The 18449-nt window shown below is 25.1% G+C and overlaps 1 protein-coding gene and 1 pseudogene across 1 annotated transcript; both read left to right on the top strand.

The window, feature by feature from the left end:
- Positions 1-18449, top strand: part of LOC111279460 (15-cis-phytoene desaturase, chloroplastic/chromoplastic-like) — a 111622-nt pseudogene that overhangs the window by 86760 nt on the left and 6413 nt on the right.
- On the top strand, positions 16987-17941 carry LOC149510994 (uncharacterized). The gene is made up of 2 exons (XM_089756054.1): positions 16987-17653; positions 17710-17941. The coding sequence occupies exons 1-2, from the start codon at positions 17001-17003 to the stop codon at positions 17939-17941; spliced, it is 885 nt and encodes a 294-aa protein (XP_089612180.1). The 5' UTR covers positions 16987-17000.

The following is an 18449-nucleotide window of genomic DNA, read 5'->3' as shown; positions in this document are numbered from 1 at the left end:
GTAGAATGTTACATATGACAATGAAAATGATACATGATATGGTAATACAAATGCACAAAGTTAAACGAACAAAATGGTTCATTTCATGGATGAAATTAAAATGATACAAATGCACATTGTTACATATGATGCACAAAGTCAAACAATTAAAATGGTTAGCAAGACACAAATTGTTCCTTTTTGTGTCCTAGTTTTGGGGTATATCTATCACTGGGTGGGAAGGGCTCTATCTTAGGGTTGCCCTCTTAAGTGTACACTATATATTGAGTTAGGCGATTTTGACCACTAAAGGTTTCCAAATTATTCCTTACATCATCATCTATCATAGAATAGTAAGGCAATCTGATCTTTACCCATCATAGGCTACCAACGGAAATGATTCAATTTGAGTGAGAGTATTTCACTAGCCACTACGGAGGCATTAGAGCCTCACGAAAGTATAGGTACTTTACTCCCTCTTAGAGGGATGAAACTCGGGTATAGAGCTCATGTTATGCATATGCATATGAATGATATAATTTGAAACATAAATAAATAAAATGAATAGAAAAGAAAGAAAAAGAAAAAAATCCTTACAAAGAATTCAATTTTATTAGGCTTTTTTGGATGACACGAATTTATTTGTTGACCTAACTCTCGGCTGTCCCCAGTAGAGTCGCCAAACTATCATAACGTTTAGATCTAAGGATTTATCGCTAGACATGGACTTAAAGAGTCACCACCAATCTTTTTTACTTATTGTGATTAGCCATCTAAGAAATCTATCCTTTTAAGAAACTCCTAAGCTTGACTAAGGGTTCCTAAAAGAATAGGTTTGGGTTTACTAACCAGAACAGGGTTCGGGAGTCGATTACATGTAGGGAAGGTTATAGTACCCCCATATGCCCATCGAAAAATGGTACCAGCTTAATTTTGTGTTATCCATTAAGCCTTAAAAATTTTACCAAGTATTTAATTATTGAAAATTATCCTTAACTGACTCCAATACTTTTGGCAAAAAATTAAGAAAATTCCCTCACCTCAAGAGTATACAAGAAAACTATTGTTTCACTTGCAGAGGCTCCATCGTCGGATGATTTAACATTAAAAAATTTTTTAATAAAAGAAAAGGACCAAAGAAACTCATGCTTTTATACAAAAAAAATTGATACTTTCAACTCTTCCTTAAAGCATTTTTAGGTTTTTATTTTCAAGGGAAATTGATACTTTCAACTTTTCCTTTAAAAATATTTTTTTCAAATTTTAATTTTAAAGAAAATTGGTACTTCCAACTTTTCCTCAAAAAATGTTTTTTTCAAAAATTTTATTTCCAAAGAAAATTAATACTTTCAACTTTCCTTCAAAAAATATATATTTTTAAAATTTTTATTTTAAAGAGATCATTAAAAATTAAAAGATGTTTAATTAAATAAATAACTTATTTTAATTTAGTCATTAGATAAATAAAAGAAAAAAAATCAATAAATAATAATAAAACTAAATGAAAAAAAATGGAAAAGGAAAAAAAAAAGAACTTTTGGCGCGGCTTGGCTTCGCTAAAATGGCTCGATTTGAGGCACAAAGACCAGCTTAGAGGTACAGCTTGGTAGCTTGGTTTGTGGCTCAGCTCGGTTGGAACATAGGCAGAGACGTGGGTTACTGGTTCGAGTCGCACTACGGGTCAGTTCTCCCACTTAAAAATGTGTGGATCCTCTAAGATTAGTAAGACTAAAACGACATCGTTTTCAATGGGTATATAGGGCTAATTTTTAGCATTTCCCGCATAATTCTTCTTTCCCCTCTCTTTCTTCCCCTTCTTTCCTCTCCCTCTCTCTCTACCCGGATGAACACTGATTGAATCTTCACCAGATTCTAGAAAGCATTGTCAGAATTTGGGTTGGGTCATCGAAAATTCACCAAAAATTCAACTTTAACCGAAATCTTCACCAGATTCTGGAATTCCTTGCCAAAAAATTCAAACGGTGCTAAAAAAGTTATCGAAAAATTCAACTGGTGTCAGAAAATTCATCAAAAACTAAAAAATTTTCAAAAATTTTCAAAAAAAAATCACCAAAAAAATTTAAAAAATTCCTAAGAATTTGACCACTTTTGCACCTTTTAAACACCCTTTTTTTTTGCTTCTCTTTTCTTTATTTGCTTTCTATTTGTGATTTTTTTATTTTTATTTCTGCGTTTTTGATTTCTCTTCTCTATGTGATTTCTCTATAATCTTTGTGCCAATTTATAGGTAAATTTAGAAGAATCCCTAATTAACTTAACCTTTGATAAGATTTTTATATTATCATAAACTTTGGATTTTCCTTAAACAAATTCAATCCCTTAAAAAAACTACCAACATGCATTCACACGGCAAAATTTTATCTTTTCCCCTTTTTTTTCTTTATTTTTGCTAATACCCTAAAATAAAATAAATAATCAAAAATCAAAAATAAAAATAAGAATAACGTAAAATAAAATAACAAACACCTAGGCCTAACTACTTGGCCTCGTTGAATTAGGCCTACTAGGCTTAGGCCTAAATCTTGTTGGACCAGGCCTAATAGGCTTGGGCTCGAACCGATTAGGGTGTCTACATTAAGTATGAGAAAAAGATGTTAGAGAGTTTTAAGGATTTATGAAATAGACACCCTATAGGACTAGCAGAGATTAAAGTCTTTATTGGTGTATGTGTTAAAGTGGACTAGAAGAGACTGAGATAGTCTACATAGGTATGGGTGCACGAGTGTATATAGGTATATATTTGTTTGGGTTGAGAATACTTTATAGGATTTAAAGAGATTGAGTGGGTCTTATGAGTATTGATTGTTAAGTGAAGTTGATATGATTTGTATGTTTGTAATTTTTTACAACTAGTGGATTTTTTTTTCTCATTCATGGACGAAGGTTGATTAGATTGAACCATATTAAATTATTGTTTCTTATGTGATTGATTGATTATTTGATTCTGCTTTTACTGATGTGATTGGATTGGAGGCTTTTTGCCCAACAAGTGACATCAAAGCTATGGTGATCCCTAACAAATGGTATCAAGCAGTTGAGACATAAGATAAGGCAAATCTAGAGAAGATCAATTCAAAAGAATAGTTTGAGTTCATATTTTTGAGGATTGAGGATTGGCTTGTGTGAAGTTTAAAGACACATAAGAGAAGATGATTGTGAGACTTCTCTTGTAGTTGGAGCCAAGCATATTTAGCATAAAAATAGATGACTGATGAAATTTGAGTCAAGGTGGAGATTATTAGGAATAGTGACTCAAATCCTATAACAGATTGTTTGGGATTGGCTAAATATTTGCTTGATAGATAAGAAAACTTGTAGAAAAAGAATTCTAAGAGAAAATGGATTCTTAATAGGCAAGTTTGACATGCAAAAGAAGAATTCTAAGAAGAAAAAGGATTTTTGATAAGTAAGTTAGTATGCTTATAGATAAGTGAAGTCTCTACAAAGTTAAGTATGAGAAAAAGATGTAAGAAATTTATAGGGATTTATGGGATAGACACCCTATAGGACTAGTGGAGATTAATGTTATTATAAGTGTGTATGTTGGAGTGGACTAGAGGAGACTAAGATGGTCTACATAGGTATGAGTGCATGAGTGTATATAGGTATGTGTTTCTTTGGGTTGAGAATATTCTGTAGGATTAGAGAAAATTGAAAGGGTATTATGAGTATTGATTGTTAAGTGAGGTTGATATAATTTGTGTGTTTATAATTTTCTACAACTAGTAGATTTTTTTTCTTATTTGTGGATGTAGGTCGATTGTATTGAACCACATTAAATTATTGTCTTTTATATGATTGGTTGATTGTTTGGTCTTACTTTCGCTAGTGTGATTGGATTGAAAGTTTTTTGGCTAACAATTGGTATCAAAGCTGTAGTGATCTCTAACAAAAAGTTACTAGGCTTTTCCTGATACATCATCCTCCTATATTAATCAAGTAGGTTTTTCTATGTAAAGACTAACAAATTCATAAAAAATTACTTTTTTATAATCTCTCAACAAATTCAAAATTAGTAACAAGGAGAAGAACACACTCTTTTCACTATTTGAGCCGATCATCATTGATGTTTCTTATATAGTTATTATGAAAACTGATTTTTGCTGACAATGGCAGCTCGATCAAATTGGATTTTGGTGGAGAAAGAGTTTAACTAATAAAGGCAAAGTAAGATAGAGTTTGTTTTTTATACACCGTCGTCGTAATACATGATTTTGGAGAATTCACTATGTTGGCACCATGGAAATTTCCATATTGAACCATAGGGTCTTGAGTTGCAACATCTATATTATGAGTGCAACTATTTTCTTCTTTTTTTTTATGACATGCGAGAGTTGGTTTTTTTTTTTAAGACTAAACCTTGGCCTAGTTTAGTCTCAAATTTTAACATTTAAGATCTTGGAAGAATAAGTGAATACTTTGAAAGCTTTTAGATAATAAAAACAAAATCGACCGATTCAAAAGCTAACTTCTAACAAAATATATACCAATTAATTATTAAAATTAAGAGAAATTATTTTATTCACTAATGAAATTTTTAAATTTTACAAAGGAAATTAATAGTAAGGTACATATACCTTATAAATAATATTAAAAAATAAGTTAGAAAAAGAAGCGAAACATATGTATATCTCGTTTATAGAATTAAAATAGTGTATGGAATACGAATTACTAATGGGAAAAATATTAAATTTGGCTAATTTTTCCAAAAGAAATCAAGAGAACTCAACTTTATTCTTGGTGTATATATAATATAAGATGAAGGGTACGGACTGAATAGAACAATGGCACATATATAGTGAGAACTTTGAAGCCATTAATTATGGCCCCGGGTCCGGGTTGCCCAATTAAAATCTTCCTTCTCGCTATCATCAGGCATGAGGAGGAGGACGGGGTCTATGAATTCCTCCGTAAGGAGGACGAGGAGGACAGGGTGCATAAATTCCTGGATGAGGATATGATCGTGGTGGTTTTGCTCCTCTTAGATTTCTCTGAATCTCTTCATTTACCTTCTTTCCCACTATAAACGCTAAAAAAAAATCATTAAACTAAAATTCAATAATCATTCAAATTTTTATTATTTTTTGCAATCAATGGTTTAATTTGATAAAAAGAAATGTTTAAAGGCTTGTTTAGCTGAAAATAGATATTTAAAAATTCAATTGATTTGAAATAAGATATTAAAAACTTGTTTGATTGTAATAAAATATAAAAAATATATTATTGAATTTTTGCTTAAAATTTTTTTTATTGTTTTACCAAAAAAAGAGAGCATTAATTAAGAAGAATGTTTCATATATATAGTTATAACTTACCCAAGTGCGTATTTCTGGTTGAAATTGGAGGCAAGACTCGAGAAAGTGACGGTAGTGGCACAAGTATAGAAGGGATAACGGACATCTTAGAGGGCATGTTTGCTGAGAAACTGAGTTTTGGCTTGGCAGCATTGGATTGGAATTCTAATTTTTTTGGAGCAGAAAGAGGATTTGGTACTCAAATTGGGTTCATGCTCCATTATATAGAGCTGCCCACTCGTTCATTCCCAAGTCTTTTTTTTTTTTTCGTCTTTTTTTAATAATTGCTCGTCGTAAGTTTCGGACAATTGCTCTCTCTTCTTCTCTTTTTGGAATTTCCAAATAATGTCAGCCATGATATTAACGTTTAACAGTAACGGATCTTAATGTTTAACTTTGGGGGATTGAAATAATATTTTATAATAATAATTTTTTATTTTTTAAAATATATTAAATCTATTAATAATAAAAAATTTTAAATGTAAATATAAAAATAAAATTTACAATTATAAATATGTTAATATGTAAAATATATCTTCAACTTTTTAGTCAAAGAGTTAAAAAGAGTTAGAAAAACATATAAAATGAGAATTCGAACTTTTTCATTGTATAAAAAGAATATGCAAAAAATATATATAATAAAAAATATAAAAATCACTAGCAACATATTTTATAAAAAAATATTATTATTTTTTACATTATTAATATATCATCTTATCATATTTAATATTTTAAATATTACAGTAAAAAATCATAAAATATTATATTTTTTGAATAAAAGATAGATTTTAGAACGGTAAAGTAAAGATTTTCATATAATAAACAGAAACCTTGCAATTTTTTAAATGGTACTTTTAAATTACGAAAAGGTACTTAAGCTATAGTCATATTAATTATTTTAGTATGTAACAATTTTTTTAAAAAAATGGGCATACTTAAGTATTAAATTAAAAAAGTTTTAAAAGTATTAAATAAAAATAAATTTTAGAGCAATAAAGTAAAAACTTTGATATGATTAGTTAAAATCTTCTAATTTTTTATATGATATTTTTAAAATTATGAAAAATGAAAAGAAACTTAAATTAATTGTTGTAATTATTTTGGTTTCTACCAATTTTCACAAAAAATGGGCATGCAATATATGGTAATATATAGTAAAAATAGTTTGATTAAAAAAAGAGAAAAGGATGTCAATTGAATATTTGTAGATCGGTTTTAATAATTATAATACTTGTATGTATATTAAAATTAAATCTACATATTTGTAAAAATATAGCAATAACTAATTTATTCATTTTAAATTAAAAATAATTTATAATAAATAAATCTAATTTAAAAATAATGTATTTAAATGCAATAAATTTAAGTTTGAAGGAACCTAACGAATTTATTTGCAAAGAAATTTCAAAATTATTGAGAAAATAATATATGTCTAAAAAAAGTTTCAATATTTGGGGGAGGGCATTCCTCCACTAGGTTCTAATGAGGAACCCCTTCCTGTTCGCGAGCTTGATCTATTGATATAACATTAGATTTTTAATTTTATTGAATAATTTTAAATACCAAAAAATAATAAGCTTAAATTTATGTTGTTGACTATAATAATTCCATATCTGGTAATTTTGTATTTGACATGATAATACATAATTTTGTATTTGACATGATAATACGGTACAAAAAATGATATAAAAAATATCATATATGAGTTTAAAAAAATGAAAAATGTATTTTGTATTTGATGTGTCCATATAAATTATGATACGATAATTTTTATATTTTTTATAATTTTGATATGAAACAAATATGATACGAATATACGAATTATTACTTTTTTAATTTATTTTTAATTTGTTGCTCCGTTTTATCTTAGCTTGGTGGGCTGAATATTTTATCACAAGCTTGCCAATTATATATATTATCCATTATTAAAAATTGAAAAGCATGTGCTAAAGTTTCCATCTTTATTAATTCTATATGTTTTTCTTTCTATAAACAATGTTAGTTCCCTTAGTGGAGTGAAATTGCAAAATGGGAGCACAACACTTAAAGAAATTTCTTTGAAAGGCGTTGGTTTAGAGGTTGAAAAAAGATTGTAAGTACTAAGATTTAAATTCATATTTATTAAATGTTATTTTTATGAAGCAACCAAGTTAAATCTCGGATTCTTTATATATTTGATATTTGAATTTATCCAGATTAAATCATAATTATTGAAATTATAAGAGTTTACTATCTATCAATTTATATTTGACACGATAATTTTATATTTGACATAATAATATGATATGAAAAATTATGTAAAAAAATAAAGTAGCATAGTTTAAAATTGAAAAAAAAATCATATATGGGTTTAAAGAAAATGTCACAAATCGTGATATAATAATTTATGTTTTTATGAGTTTGACATGAAACAAATATGATACAAATACATGAATTATCACTTCTTTTAATCTAGTTTTAGTTTTTTTTTTTTTGAAGATTAAAATAAAGATATTATTCATATAAAAGAGGTTGTTATAGCCAAGCTACAAAATCGCAAGATCTGTGCACTCCCATCTTAGTTAGAAAGTTTGCAAAATAATTAATTTCTCTTAAAACATGTACAAAAATGATTTTCTTAATCCTAACAAAGAGATTGTATAGCCTATTCAGCAAATCATTATACTTCCATGGGCATTCACTTACTTTGTTGAGTCAGGCTATAACAACTTTGGAGTCATTTTCGATAATCTATTTTAAGTTTGTTGCTCCCTTTTGTCTTGTACATAATGTTTATTAATTTTTGGCATGTGCATAATGTACGTGTAATTTTTATTTCAAAAAATTCAATTTAGTGAACATTTTTTTAGTTACTATGATAATAAAGATAAATACTAAAAATTTTATTTTATTTTTAATATAATATAAATAAAATTTAATAACTTTTGATATAATTTTGATTTTGATAGCATTTGTCATGTTTTGATAACCTTTGTTAAAAGTTTGATAATCTTTAAAAAAAAATTGGTAACCTTTGTTATTAGTTTAATAACTTATTATTGATTTATTACTTAATTTCTGATTATTTACTACAAAATTTTCATAGATTTGTTATTAAATTATCAATTATTCACTATTAATTTATATTAAATTATCCGTAATTTATTATTAAGTTACTATTGATTAACTATTAAGTTATCAATGATTTATTACTAAATTATATTGAGTTATGTTTGAGTTTTAACAATTAACTGCTAAATTATTATTGATTTACTATTAAGTTTATCAATTAATTACTATTAAACCAAAATTGACTTATTATTAAGTTATTACTAATTTATTATTAAGTTATTATTAATTTATTATTAAATTATCAATGATTAACTACTAAACTATCACTTTTTTTTATTAAGCTATCCTTGATTTATTGATATGTTGTTTTGTATTTACAATTATAAAATATGAAGTTTGAAAATTCCACTAACAATATATGAGATATTTTTTTTATATAATAAAATTATAACTTCATTCAACTTTATAATTTTTTACAAAATTCATTATTAAATAGTTTATGGTATGTTTATCCTAATCTTCAAGATTAAAGTTTTGCTTTCATTTTTTATAGTAACTAGGGTTTAATCCTAGGGAACCTCAAGGATAAAAAAATTATTAATAAATGACAATTAAGTTATCATTGATTTACTACTATTTTATATGATTTAGTATTAATTTATGAATGATTTGTCATTAAATTATGAATGATTTACTATTAAATTATTGATAATTTATTATTAAGTTATTGATAATTTTTTATAAATTTATAACTAATTTACTATTAATTTATCGATAATTGACTATAAAGTTATTAAGGATTAACTAATTTTCTACTAAATTGTTAATGAATTATAACTAAGTTATTAGTAATTTACTACTGTACTATTAGTGATTTACTATTAAGTTATCAATTTATGACTAAGTTATCAATAATTAATTTATTACTAAATTATAAATGATTTATCATTATACTATTTTGTATTTATTGTATGTTATTATGGATTTACTACTTAATTTTTGATTATTTATTACAAATTTATTACCAATTACTACCAAATTATCCATGAATCAAATTATCAATAATTTATATTAAATTATCCATAATTTACTATTAAGTTATTATTGATTAACTATTAAGTTATAATGATTTACTTTTAAGTTTTTAAAGATTAACTACTAAATTATCTATTTTTTTTTAAGTTTTCATTGATTAATAGTGAAATCATTAATTATTTACCACTAAGTTATCATTGATTTACTGCTAGTTATTTATGATTTACAGTATATATCAATTAATTACTATTAAATTAAAATTGATTTACTATTAAATTATCACTAATTAACTATTAAGTTATTATTAATTTATTAGTAAGTTATTAATAATTAACTACTAAGTTGTCACTTATTTTTTAATAAGTTGTCCTTGATTTACTACTATATTGTTATGCATTTATAACTATATTATAAATTATTTACTACTAAGTTATTATATTAATTCTATGTTGTCTTCCTAAGTATTAATTATGATATTTCTTTCAAATGAAATATTTAAGTTTTTTCCCTCAACATATATAGTGGCAACTTGATCAGTAAATGAACAATTATAAACTCATTGACCTAGATTAAAATTTCTATAATATGAATTCCAGAATTCTCAAAAAAAGATATATCCTTCAATTTATGTAAGATTTGAGTATAAGAATTTTCTTCTACAATTATCATTAGTATCTTAGTAACTTTTTCACTTAAATTTTTATTGTGTTATGTTCTCATTTTATTTTGAAATTTATTGCTAGTGTCATAAAAGTATAACTAAAAGTAATATGATTAATCAATTTAAACTTGAAACAATTTAAAACTCAAATTGAGTATACATAAAATTTTTACTCATTTTAAAAATTTAATTTAATTAAAAATTAGTACGATACACATATTTATAAAAATAAATTAACTTGACTTAGTTTCAATTAATTTTAAAAAGTAAACAACTTAATAGTTATTTAAAATCTAAAATGATGGAACACAATCGAAATTTGAATTGAAATAGTAACACAATTAGAATCTAATATATTTTTTTATCTTTCACAATAATTTAACAATATTCTTGAAGTGAAATTAATTATAAGGAATTAAGTATACTTATTTGTTATTTGAATGTAAGATGATTTGAATCCAACTTTTTAAATAAAAAAAAGTATGCACTAGTGATTGAGTCAAATTTGTTGAGATGCATAAGTACTGCATAATTTAGTATATTATGAGAAGTAGATGATAAAACTTGACTCAATCTAATCGATTGTTGGTCCTAAGTCTAAAACTCTACTCGAAATTATGAAAAGTCAAATTTTAAAATAATTAAAATACTAAATAAACAACTAAATAAAGATTTATCAAATAAATTTGGCTAATGAATGCCAATAAATCACATTTAAGTTTAGTTAAATTATAATTTATAATAATATTTTTATATTAAATGTAATTGTGATAATTAATTTAATGAATAAAAAATATTTGATACACTGACAGTAGAGTTTTTTTTTAACTCTACAAATGGGGTTAAGATAGTAGCATATGTCCTACTTTTTTAAATTAGTTATTTATTTATTTATTTATTTTAAATATACACTAAGGGACATGTGTTACCATCTTTAGCCTTACTTGTGGAGTTAAAAAAAGTTTACTGTCAGTATACCAAATAATTTCTCTTAATGAATAAATATTGCATAATATGGTAACCTTAAAATTTTTGATGCAATTGTGAATATTCTTCAATTGATATAATGGAGAAATAAAGGAGTATACAATGTTTCTAATGATAAAAGAGTTTCACATTAATTTTAAAAAATTTAAAATCAATACATTTGTATATTAAATACATTTAAATATCATATAACACTAAACTTTATTCATCATATGAAGATAAAGTTATGTATAACTAGTCAATAAATCAATTTTCGTCTCATTTTTTTGTTTAGAATAATTTTTCACTGGTATTTCTATTGATTAAATATAATTATATGTTCCACCAATTGAAAGCTTAAATTTTCTTTTATTCAAAAATTTTTATTATATATAAAATTTTATTATAGAAAATATTAAAAAAACATCATTTTAAACATTAAAAAAATAAATTTCTAACCTTTTTACTTGTCATATTTTTTAAAGAAAATTTCAATTTGAAGACTAATAAATTTATTATATTACACCTATATAATTTATAATTATTTCATTTTTAGTATTAACAATATAAATTTTTATGGAATAAACACATTCAAAAGATGATTTTACTAAATTTAGTCACACCTTGAATGAATTCGCAAAAAACATTAATCTTACTTCACTTGATAATTCTTTATTTAAAATAATTTACATTAGTATGTTCAACCACCTAGATAATAAAAAAGTGAGTAATTTAATACGATTGAGAATGTTTAAATCATCTTGACATAGAAATTAGTCAAGGTAAAAAAATTCTTAAGACAATTTAGTTCTAAGCTATGGGTAGCTCTATCACTTCCTAAATCATCTAATTCTATAAATTGCAAGTCCAATTGAAGTGTTCAACAAATCAGACGGAGCTAATTATTGGTGAAAGGTGTGTAAATGATTTGCATTTGATTTTTTATTAGTTTTTGTTTGTGGGAATAACAATTATAAGCTTTTAAGGAAAATATAAAAAAAATTAATTATAGAGGTAAAGTTAAATTATGAATATGATATATCTTAAAGAAATATTTCAAGAGACTAAAAGAATTTAATTATGTTATCAATGGTCAAATAATTAACTCATGAAACATACAAATAATAAAATCATTTACATACAAATATAGTTAGCTAATCAATTAAAACAAAAAGTTGAAAAGTAAAAATAAAAAAATTAAATATTTTCTAATGACTTAATTATATTATCTTTAATTAATTTATTTATCAATATAAAGTGCATGTGCAATTATTTTCACAACAATAAAAAAGAAAAAACAATTTTCATATAATTGCTTTTTGCTATGTACACTAATAAGTTTTATTTGTATTTTTATGTGATGTGAAAGTCATATTTTGTGTTGCAATATAAGTCTAATTAAAAAGAAAAACCATTTAAGTTAAAATTTATTTTAATTTTGATGTAAGATCTTTATCTAACCTAGCTCCAAAAGATATGAATGAGAACATACTGTTGGAAGATCCACTATGTTTTCGAAATTCAAAGGTTTCTTTCTTGAGATGCAAAAAAAATCATATAATTGTTCTGGACTAGAAGTGGTAGCTAACCTGACTGGTTTGACAATAAAAAGAAAGAGACTCGTATTGAAACTTTTTAGCACCTTATTAGTTATAACAGTAAATATTTTTTCAATTGATATAATGGAGAAAACAAATAAGTATACAAAATCTCTTATAACAAATAAGTTTCATATTAATCCTAATGAAATTCAAAATCAACACATTTATATATTTTTCATTGAAATATCATAAAACACTAAATCTAAATTAAAGAATAATATATTTGAACATAATAAATTTAAGTTTGAAAGAGCCAAACTAATTTATTTGTAAAGAAATCTCAAAATTATTGAAAAAAAAATCTAAATTAAAGAATAATATATTTGAACACAATAAATTTAAGTTTGAAAGAGCCTAATTAATTTATTTGTAAAACAATTCTCAAACTTCTTGAAAAAAATATATGTTTAAAAAGTTTTCAAATTTTAAGGGAGTGCATGGCCCCATTAGACTCTAATGAAAAGCCACTGCGCTTGTTCGCGAGCTTAATCTATTGATATAATGTTAGATTTTTAATTTTATCGAACAACTTTAAATATCAAAAAATAATAAGCTTAAAGATATGTTATCAGCTATTAACACTCCAAATCTAATAATTTTATATTTAAAATTATACGATATGAAAAATGATAAAAAAATATAAAAATAGTATGATTTTAAATTGAAAAAAAAAATCATATATGGGTTTAAAAAATAAAAAAATAAAAAAATAAATGTTTTATATTTAATATACTGACACGAATTATGATATTATAATTTTTATATTTTTACACAAATTTGACATAAAATAAATACGATATAAATACATGAATTCACTTCTCTTTATTTGTTTTTAATTTGTTGCTTCCTTTTGTCTTGTACATAATGTTTATATACTATCTTAGCTTGACGTATTTTGATCTATTTTTTAAATTTTGGTGTAAATTATTTTATATATTTTATCAAATTAAATTTTAATAAATATATTTTAAAATTACCTCCACGAAAATCAAATATCAAGATATATAACATTACTATAATTTGGTTTACCGAAGCTTGGTTATCATTTTTTTTTTTTCTTTTTCAAGTGCAATAGCCTTAAGTAATTGATGCTCTAAAATTGGTCAATGCCTTTACACTTAATTTTTCATACATTTTGGCTTCCCCCCAACTTAGACGCAACAAAGTCTTCGTTACTTTTTCTTTTTTTTTTTCCATAGATAAACAAATTCTTGGAAGAGAAATGTGACTTTCAAAGTCAATGTTTGCTTTTCTCTCAAAATGTGGAAACTCACTTTACATGAATATTCCTTATCTAAAACATGTATTCTTCAACGTGTTTTCATTGATATTTCTAACTTTCTTTAATTAATTCAATACAATTTTAATTGCAAAAACAACTTGTAATATAATTATAATGATAAAAAAATATCCGATGAATTTGCTGTTGTTTATATTTTATTCAAGCTTAAACATTTTATTTTCAAGTAATGGAAGTAAACGGCATCATTAGTTTGTGGTCATTTCTGAAGTTACATTTTATTAATATTTAATTTTTTTTTTAGTTTTTGATATTTTGAATTTATTTTAATGAATTTTCACTTATATTTTCCTAGTCCTCAATTTATACACTTTTCTTTCCTTCTCAAATAACGTTACCAGTTTAATATTAATATATTATCTTATCATATTTAATATTTTAAATATTAAAATAAAAAATCATAAAAAATTATATTTTTTTTGAACAAAAGATAGATTTTAGAACAATAGAGTAAAGATTTTAACATAATAAATTGAACCTTATAGTTTTTTAAATGCTACTTTTAAATTATGAAAAGGATCTTAAGCCATAGTCATATTAATTATTTTGGTATGTAACAATTTTCAAAGAAAATAAGCATGTTTAAGTATTAAAGTAAAAAAGGTGAAAAAATATTTTTATATAAAAATAGATTTTAGAGCGATAGAGTAGAAGCTTTGATTCTAGCTATTAAAATCTTCTAATTTTTACATGGTATTTTCAAAATTATTAAAAATGAAAAGATATTTAAAATAATCATTTTAATTATTTTGGCTTATAACAATTTTTACAAAAAATGAGTGTGCATCATATAGTAAAAAAAAAATTAATTAAAAAATGAGAAAAGGATGCGGATTGGATATTTGCTAATTGATTTTAATAATTATAATGCTCGTATATATGTTAAACTTAAATCTACGTATTTGTGAAAATATAGTAATAACTAATTTATTCATTTTAAATTAAAAATAATTTATAATAATACATCCAAATTAAAGAATAATATATTAGAACACAATACATTTAAGTTTGAAGGAGCCTAAATAATTTATTTGTAAAGAAATTTCAAAATTATTGAAAAAATAATATACGTCTAAAAAAATTTTCAAATTTTGGGGAAGAGCATGGCCTCACTAGGCTTTAATGAAGAGTTCCCCCTACCTGCTCGTGAGCTTAATCTATAGATATAATGTTAGAAGTTTAATTTTATTGAACAACTTTAAATATATAAAAAAAAGCTTGAAGTTATGTAATTGACTCCAAATATGATAATTTTATATTTGACACTATGATACAATATGAAAAATGATACAAAAAATATAAAAATAGCACGGTTTAAAACTGAAAAAAATTGTATATAGATTTAAAAAAACAGAAAAAAATATATGTTTAATATTTTACATGTTAACGCGAATTGTAATATAATAATTTTTGTATTTTTACATGACTTTGACACGAAACAAATATGACATAAATATACAAATTGTCACTTTTTTTTATTTGTTTTTAATTTATTGCTTATTGTCTTGTATATAATGTTTGTATTGTCTTAACTTGACGTATTTTGATCGAATTTTTAAATTTTGGCATAAATTATTTTAAATATTTTATAAAATTAAATTTTAATAAATATATTTTAAAATTGTCTTCTCCAAAATCAAATATCAAGATGCATTACTATAATTTGGTTTAGCGAAGCTTGGTTGTCGTTTATTTTTTTCGTTTTCAAATCCAATATCCTTAAGTAATTGATGCTCTAAAATTGGTCAATGCCTTTACACTTAAATTTCATACATTTTGGCTTCCCCCAACTTAGACGCAACAAAGTCTTTGTTACTTTTCTTTTTTTTTTTTAAGTTTTCACAGAGAGAAACAAATTCTTTGAAGAGAAATGTGACAAGTTTTTATAAAAAAGAAATGTGACTTTCGAAGTCCATGTTTGCTTTTCTCTCAAAGTTGCTTTGGAAACTCACTTTACATGAATATTCCTTATCTAAAACATGTATTCTTCAACGTGTTTTCATTGATATTTCTAACTTTCTTTACTTAATTCAATAAAATTTTAATTGCAAAAACAACTTATAATATAATTAAAATAATAAAAAAAAGATCAGATGAGTTTGTTGTCGTTTATATACAAAAAAATTAAAAAAAAGAAAAAACAAATTCAGAGAATCAGTATAAGGACAAAATTGTAAAAGTAATTTTTCTTATAACAAATTTTAAGAGTTGATATTTTCTTTCTAGTAATTATATTTTTATGGTTGTACTCAATAATTATTCTCACTGCATTGCACCAAAATATAATTTCCCCTGCATTTTATCACGATTCTTGAGCATACAATCTTATATCAATCCATCTCCCACTATTAAAATTGAAAAGAGTTTTTTTTTCTGAAAAAAATGGATACTATTTTTTAAATAGATAATTTTTTAAAGAAATAAATAGATTAATGGGTCCTTAATTTTAAAAATATTTTATGACAATTTTATTTGATATTTTAGTCAATTTATTTTACTGGATTGAAATTATTTGATTTGTTACATCAACGTTTTTTTGAATTACAAAGAAACAATATAAATATAAATATAATATTTTTAAACCCCTGAAAAAACTCAATTCCCATGCATCAACCAAAAAACCGCTAATCAACCAAAAAATGTTAAGATCACAATGGAAAGAAATTATAAATTTTTTAGTATAAAGAAATATGTAGTTTGATAATAAGAGGAGTTATAAATGGTGAAATTTGAATTTAGATTTATTAGATATTATTTTTTAAAAATAATTGTATAAATCAATTAATTAAATTTGAAGTTCATATATCATAAAATTTTAATATCTATATTTGTATTATAATTCGATTTTGCCAAAACATCTGTGCACCAATGTCAAAGGTTTTATGATTAATAGAGATTTTTTTTTTTATCACTAAACATGGTTAATGCGTTGGTGGGGGACAAATGTAGAAAACTGGGGTGCAAGAGCTAAGAAATTTCTTTGAAACTTTGAGTTTACGCCCGGCCTATACTTACATGCACCCAGCTAAATCTTCATTGATTTCCCTGATAGAAAGAAATTAACAATCAAAGGTGGGTGACATTAAGAGAGAATGGGCGTTTACTTGGTGTTTTACTTCATCCTGCTACCATGGCTTATTCAAGCAGCAACATCGCAAGGAGCAGACGAGTCTGGTTGTAATGAAACCAGTGGGGGTGTTATTAATCGAAATCCATTTGGAATAAAAACTGGTTGCTATGAAAATTCGTGGTTTAGAGTAATTTGCAACGAAACCGGCAATCGGCGAAAACCTTTCATCAGTCGCATCAATCTGGAGCTACTCGGTTCGCCTTTCATCAGTCGCACCAATCTGGAGCTAGTCAGTGCGCGCTGGTCAGACGGTCCTGTCACCGTCAACAATCCGGTAACTTATCTTAATTGCGGCCAAAAAGGAAACAATGGCACCACTGCTCCTGCTACTGTCAACCCAAAAGGCAGTCCATTTTTCTTCTCAAGTAGATCCAACATATTCGGGTCAGTAGGATGCTGTAATTTGGCCACTGTTTCTCGTAATATTCAAACTGATCCCATCGCAGGCTGCCTACAACAAAGATGTGGCGACCTGACTTCTAAATTAGGAAGCTGCTATGCCATAATTCCTGAAAATCTGAAATCCTATACTGCAACCATGACAGAGATCATTGATTCTGGCAAGCAAGAAAACAGCAAGAGATGCACATCTGCTCTCATTTTTGACCCTTCCTTGTTCAACTCATCGGATCCAGATATCGAATTCCCCATGTTTAACTCATCGGGTCCAGGTATCGAATTCCCCACGACATAAGCATTGATACGACTCATGTTCCTGCAACGCTGGATTGGAATCCCATCAAATACGATTTGAAAGGTCTTGTTGCAAGTTACTCTAAACCAGGAATTTTTATAGCAGCCAGTTCTTATTCCAAATGGGGATGGAATAACGACATGCCCAAAGTTTTCTACACAACCAAACTCGTTTACTTCTTGCGATGTAGCTGCTTGAATAAGCCATAGTAGCAGGATGAAGTAAACGCCCATTCTCTCTTAATTTCTCCCATCTTCGATGACGAATTTGCCGGCTGCATATGTCAAATAGATATAGCCCGGCGTATACTCAAAAGGTTCAAAGAAATATCTTGGCTTTTGCGCCCCAGCTTTCTACATTTGATCCCACTAAAGCACTAACTGCACATTTGGTTACCGTAATACAGAGGAAATGGAATTAATATTTTGTGAAAATTAAAAATAAAAATAATAAAAATAAAATATGTATTATTAAATTTGATTCGTTACAATAAAATAGAGAAATAATTAATATTAATATGTTTGGTTTATTCAAAGAATATTAAAGGAATAAACTCAAAAGATCATTTTCGCATTATAATTTATCATAAAATTATAAATTAGTAAAAATAAATAAAATTCATAATAATTGAATATAAAAATTAAATATTAATATTAAATTAATAATATTAAATATTAAAATTTAAATAATATTAATTCCATAATATTAAATGTTAAT

Source organism: Durio zibethinus, chromosome 27, assembly GCF_047325235.1.
Source record: "Durio zibethinus cultivar Kanyao isolate XHJ-2024 chromosome 27, ASM4732523v1, whole genome shotgun sequence".
NCBI lineage: Eukaryota > Viridiplantae > Streptophyta > Magnoliopsida > Malvales > Malvaceae > Durio > Durio zibethinus.
This window is presented reverse-complemented; position numbering and strand designations above follow the sequence as displayed.

Coding starts and splice junctions, on each gene's coding strand:
- LOC149510994 (XM_089756054.1), top strand. CDS start 17,001: ATGGGCGTTTACTTGGTGTTTTACTTCATCCTGCTACCATGGCTTATT. Junction 17,654..17,709: donor CTCATTTTTGACCCTTCCTT/GTTCAACTCATC, acceptor CATCGGGTCCAG/GTATCGAATTCCCCACGACA.